The sequence below is a fragment of the Hyaena hyaena genome, unplaced genomic scaffold, assembly GCF_003009895.1.
Source record: "Hyaena hyaena isolate Hyena2069 unplaced genomic scaffold, ASM300989v1 scaffold_1516, whole genome shotgun sequence".
In the NCBI taxonomy this organism is placed as follows: domain Eukaryota; kingdom Metazoa; phylum Chordata; class Mammalia; order Carnivora; family Hyaenidae; genus Hyaena; species Hyaena hyaena.
The window spans coordinates 160,831-167,177 of record NW_024082148.1 but is presented as its reverse complement, the minus strand read 5'-3'; the positions used below and the strand labels follow the sequence as shown (position 1 = coordinate 167,177).

The following is a 6,347-nucleotide window of genomic DNA, read 5'->3' as shown; positions in this document are numbered from 1 at the left end:
AATGGGACAGCCACATGCAAAAGAATGAAACTGGACCACTTTCTTACACCCTACACAAAAAGAAACTCAAAATGGATGGAAGATTTAAATGTGACACAGGAAACCATCAAAACCCTAGTGGAGAACACATGTAACAACCTCTTTGCTCTGAGCCGCAGCAACTTCTTACTTGACACATCTCCAAAGGCAAGGGAAGTAAACACAAAAATGAACTATTGGCACCACATGAAGATAAAAAGCTTTTGCATAGCAAAGGAAGCAATCAACAAAACTAAAAAACAACTGACAGAATAGGAGATAATATTTGCAAATGACATATCAGATAAAGGGTTAGTGTCTAAAATCTATAAAGAACTTACCAAACTCAACACCTGAAAAACAAATAACCCAGTGAAGAAATGGGCAGAAGACATGCATAGACATTGGTGGGAATGCAACTGGTGAAGCTGCTCTGGAAAACAGTATGGAGGTTCCTCAAAAAATTTAAAATAGATTTACTCTACAACCCAGCAATAGCATTACTATGAATTTATCCAAAGGATACAAGAGTGCTTATGCATAAGGGCTCATGTACTCCAATGTGTATAACAGTGCTTTTGACAATAGCCAAATTATGGAGAGAGCCCAAGTGTCCATCAACTGATGAATGGATAGAGAAGATGTAGTTTATATATACAGTGGAATTGCTACTTGGCAATGAGAAAGAATGAAATCTTGCCATTTGCAACAATGTGATTGGAACTGAAGGGTATTGTGCTAAGTGAAATAAGCCAGTCAGAGAAAGACTTCTCACTCATATGTGGAACTTGAGAAACTTAAGAAAACCATGAAGGAAGGGAAGGGTAAAAATTTCAGAGAGAGAGGCAAACCCATAAGAGACTCTTTTTTTTTTTAATGTTTTATTTATTTCTAGGGGGGAGAGAGAGAGAGAGAGAGAGACAGCGTGAGCAGGGGAGGGTCAGAGAGAGAGGGAGTCACAGACTCTGAAATAGGCTCCAGACTCTGAGCTGGCAGTCAGCACAGAGCCCGACGCGGGGCTCGAACCCACGAACCGCGAGATCATGACCTAAGCGAAAGTCGGACGCTTAACCGACTAAGCCACCCAGGCGCCCCAAGAGACTCTTAAATACAGGGAACAAACTGAGGGTTGATTTGGAGGTGGGGGAGAGGGGAAAATGGAATCTACCCCCAAAACCAAGAGCACACTGTATACACTGTATGTTAGCTAACCTGACAATACATTATATATAAATATATATATATAAATTATATTATAAATAAATAATAGAAATTTTAAGGAGCTCTATTTTATTTTCCTTAGCACTGGCACTATTTTACAATTCCAGCAATCATATACAAGGGTTCTAATTTTTCTACATTCTTGTCAACACTTGTAATTTTTTTTTTCAATAACCATACTAACTTCTGTGAGGTGATATTTCACACCAAGTGGTATGGTTTTCACTTGTTAAGATGATTAGTGATGTTGGTCATCTTTTTTATATGCTTGTTGAACCTTTATATGCAAGATGAACGTTAATAAGTAGAGGACCATCTGTATAGGTCAAAGGTAATTTGGAGTGAATTATTTTTTGAAAGAGAGAGAAAAGGAGAGCACGTGCTGGGGAGAAAGGCAGAGGGAGAGAGAGAGACGGAGAGAGAGAGAGAGAGAGAGAGAGAGAGAATCTTAAATAGGCTCTGTGCTCAGCACGAAGCCCAACATGGGGCTCAATCCCATGACCCTGGGATCATCCCTGAGATGAAATCAAGAGTTGGATGCCTTGACTGAGCTACCCAGGAGCCCCTGAAGTGACTTCTAAAGATACTTCTTCATTCTTGCTAAAACTTAAGGAACTGAATGGAAATTTCTGTGCCTGGGATTTTTTCTGTATTAAGTTTTTCTGTTGCACCACAAAAGATTAAAATTCATGGAGTTAAATAACAAATTGAAGACACCAAGTAAACCTTAGTTATTGGGAAATATCCATTCTGGGCTATTCCTTGGGTATAAACAGTATATTAAATCATCTTACTGCACTGCTCTAAACCTTTCAATGACTTTCTATGCGGATGTGAATCCATACAAGTCCATAAAATGGTCTGCAGATCCCTATTCAATCTAGCTTCTAATGACCTCTCTAACTTTGTCTCCTGCGGCTCTCCATTTATACATGCTGATGTTTCACACTAATCTTCACGCTGCTCCTACAGTATGACAGGTAGGTTCTCATGTTATGGATGTTGTCCTTACGTGTCTAGCTTCCTAAAATCCTCTTCTCCCAAAAAGCATGACTTTGTCTCACAATTCTTGACAGGTCTTGACCCAGATGTCATCTTGGCATCATCTCCCATAAGTATTCCATTTGATACAGTACCCTTCCCCCAAAGCTAAATTCTACTTGACTTTTTATTCTTCTCAGTTGCACTTAATATCACAGGATATTTTTACATGTACTTAGTTATTTGTTTATTATACGTCTCCATAGTAGTATAATTGCAATAGAGGAAAATATTTTTTCTCTATTTTGTTCACTGCTGTAGCCTCAAAACCAATAGCCTTTTTTTATGAATGAATAAATAACGTCTAGAGGCATTTTACCAACACTCTACTTAACTTTTCTAAGGGGCCGAACCCGTGGCTGTTACAAAATAGGTCACAGCTCACATCTCTGTCTAGTTCACGGACTCCTGGTGCGCTCACTGTTTAACGGTTACCACAGCCTGAAAAGTTTAGCGAAGGAGGTCAGCAGTGGTTTTACAATAACTGTAATATCAGATCAGTGTTTTTAAATTACACACTTTGTTGACTTTATTCTACTTTTTTTTTCAGGGTTCCTTTCATGATGGTATTTTGTAGGATAAAAATATGATCAGACTAGACAAATTTTCTGGATGCATTCATTTGGGGTCATAGATAGTACATCTTGAGGAATATCTCGCTGCCTTTCTCTATATTCATTTTCTGCATTCCTTTTTAAATACCGTCTTCCTTTCTTTCCACTTTTGCTAAATCTGAATAGAGTAAAATAAATCTTCATTATTTCCCATAAAAAATAACTGTCACCAAACCAAACTCTGACTGTAGCTTTTAAGATCCTCCAATTCCCCTTAACCTCCATGTATAGTGTATAGTAAAACTTATTTGGTTAGAGCTAAGCTTTTTTCCCCCCAGTTTAGAACATTGATAATTTAATAGTTTCAAACCTATACCAAATCATCTTAAAAGGATATAGCCCAATGCTTAGCATAATATGAAATGAATATCAGGTTAGATAAAATTCCCAATAGTACATTAGGTTAGATTTCAGAATTTCACGATAATTTCATGCAAAATTTTTGCCTAGTTTCTGATCTTTTTTCATCCATATCTAGGCCATGGCATCCATCACCTATCACCTCACATGACAGTTTCCATTGTTTTCCCCCCGCTTAGAATGCTAATTCCTCTGACACGGAAAAGTGCTAATTTCAGCAAGTGTCAAATACGTTTGTTAATGATATTCTCCAGTGTCTCATGGCTTATCTCCTTCTACACTGTGATACATTTCAAGTATCAAGTCTCAAAGATAGAAAGTATCTGATTGTAATGACGTTGAAGTCTTTGATCTTGAATATGATTTTCTTATAGGAAAATTTTTCTCCTTCTCTTTGGATAGTGAAAGATATTAATCGTTGCGCTTATACTTTGTATTGGGAAAAAACCGCTATTGGAGGGAATGCAGTAAAACTTAACATTAGTATTTTGTGGAAGGATTTGGAATATGGTAGGTTACCATGATAGCAGAGTAGTAATATATCTCTAAAAATATTACTTTGTTCATGCAGGTAAAATATTTCTTCCTAGTTTTTAACCAAGGCTCTGGAATAGAAGTGATGTTCACTTTTCACACTAATATCTTGATTAAAAATAAAAAGAAATTTACAAGATATGTGCTTTTCTTCACCGTTACTGTTACATACAGACAAGCTATACTATAGCTACATAAAATCAATATAGGGCTGCTGCTCTTCCTCACAGCTGTGATTTAAAACCATACATATAAGAGGAAAATCAAACACTGAAAGCTAAACAAATGCCAAATAGAAAATAAGAGGGACTTACCCCGAGGAAGAGAAGGGGGTGATGACTTTTCCAGGCAAGAACCCCTGGATAAGTTTAAATCAGCGTATATCACTTGTCTGTCCATTGCAGACAGGCGAATGTGGCACAAAACTTGTTCTATGAGTCAAGGTCAGCAGAAGGAAGTGCCCGGTCTGACATGCTTTTTTGTTTATTTCGTATTTCCTCCCACCTACACTTTTAGCTGTGAATTTTCTCCGTGAATTAGTGAGACAATCCACTTACTGAGTTTCCAATATGTTTGGAACCAGGAACCACCTGAAAAACGTGTTAATATTGTAGAATCTCGCCACATGTACTCTCCCTTTCCTAACATCTACTTTGTGTAATTAACTGGTCAATAGTTTGACAAAATTTGGGGAAGAACTTGTTATTCTAATCATTCCTTTTGAGCATCTTTCTCAGGGTCAGGACTGGCATCAGACAAATGAGACATTTATCTAGGGTGCACATTTAAGGGAATCTCCAAAAAGATTCAGTAAGCAAGAGAAATAACATTTAATGCAGTGTTGTAAAAAGTAAACATTTATGCATAAATGGCCGGATGTCTTTCAAAAGTTCTAAATTCTTGCTAGAATATTTGTGCTCTAAATCAAGTTACAAAATATGGAAAATAGCATTGTAAATGTGGAAATGGTCCTTAATAATAATAAATGTGGAAATGGTCCTTAATAATAATAATATTAAGTAATAATAATTTTAAAAAGCAAAGAGCTGAAGAGCCATAGACCACCATCAGGTTAGTTCTGAAGGCACTTTTCAGGCTGTGGTAACCGTTAAACAGTGAGCGCACCAGGAGTCCGTGAACTAGACAGAGATGTGAGCTGTGACCTATTTTGTAACAGCCACGGGTTCGGCCCCTTAGAAAAGTTAAGTAGAGTGTTGGTAAAATGCCTCTAGACGTTATTTATTCATTCATTAAAAAAGGCTATTGGTTTTGAGGCTACAGCAGTGAACAAAATAGAGAAAAAATATTTTCCTCTATTGCAATTATACTACTATGGAGACGTATAATAAACAAATAACTAAGTACATGTAAAAATATCCTGTGATATTAAGTGCAACTGAGAAGAATAAAAAGTCAAGTAGAATTTAGCTTTGGGGGAAGGGTACTGTATCAAATGGAATACTTATGGGAGATGATGCCAAGATGACATCTGGGTCAAGACCTGTCAAGAATTGTGAGACAAAGTCATGCTTTTTGGGAGAAGAGGATTTTAGGAAGCTTGACACGTAAGGACAACATCCATAACATGAGAACCTACCTGTCATACTGTAGGAGCAGCGTGAAGATTAGTGTGAAACATCAGCATGTATAAATGGAGAGCCGCAGGAGACAAAGTTAGAGAGGTCATTAGAAGCTAGATTGAATAGGGATCTGCAGACCATTTTATGGACTTGTATGGATTCACATCCGCATAGAAAGTCATTGAAAGGTTTAGAGCAGTGCAGTAAGATGATTTAATATACTGTTTATACCCAAGGAATAGCCCAGAATGGTTATTTCCCAATAACTAAGGTTTACTTGGTGTCTTCAATTTGTTATTTAACTCCATGAATTTTAATCTTTTGTGGTGCAACAGAAAAACTTAATACAGAAAAAATCCCAGGCACAGAAATTTCCATTCAGTTCCTTAAGTTTTAGCAAGAATGAAGAAGTATCTTTAGAAGTCACTTCAGGGGCTCCTGGGTAGCTCAGTCAAGGCATCCAACTCTTGATTTCATCTCAGGGATGATCCCAGGGTCATGGGATTGAGCCCCATGTTGGGCTTCGTGCTGAGCACAGAGCCTATTTAAGATTCTCTCTCTCTCTCTCTCTCTCTCTCTCTCCGTCTCTCTCTCTCCCTCTGCCTTTCTCCCCAGCACGTGCTCTCCTTTTCTCTCTCTTTCAAAAAATAATTCACTCCAAATTACCTTTGACCTATACAGATGGTCCTCTACTTATTAACGTTCATCTTGCATATAAAGGTTCAACAAGCATATAAAAAAGATGACCAACATCACTAATCATCTTAACAAGTGAAAACCATACCACTTGGTGTGAAATATCACCTCACAGAAGTTAGTATGGTTATTGAAAAAAAAAATTACAAGTGTTGACAAGAATGTAGAAAAATTAGAACCCTTGTATATGATTGCTGGAATTGTAAAATAGTGCCAGTGCTAAGGAAAATAAAATAGAGCTCCTTAAAATTTCTATTATTTATTTATAATATAATTTATATAT

General features: G+C 37.1%; 1 protein-coding gene across 1 annotated transcript in view; it reads right to left on the bottom strand.

Annotated features, from left to right (window-relative positions):
- The window catches only part of KLRB1 (killer cell lectin like receptor B1), an 18,711-nt gene extending 14,524 nt beyond the window's left edge, over window positions 1-4,187 (bottom strand). Inside the window, exon 1 of the mRNA XM_039223990.1 lies at window positions 4,103-4,187. Within this exon, the coding sequence (XP_039079921.1) occupies window positions 4,103-4,187 (85 nt within the window). The remainder of the gene's footprint in view (window positions 1-4,102) is intronic.
- Window positions 4,188-6,347: the final 2,160 nt, after the last annotated feature.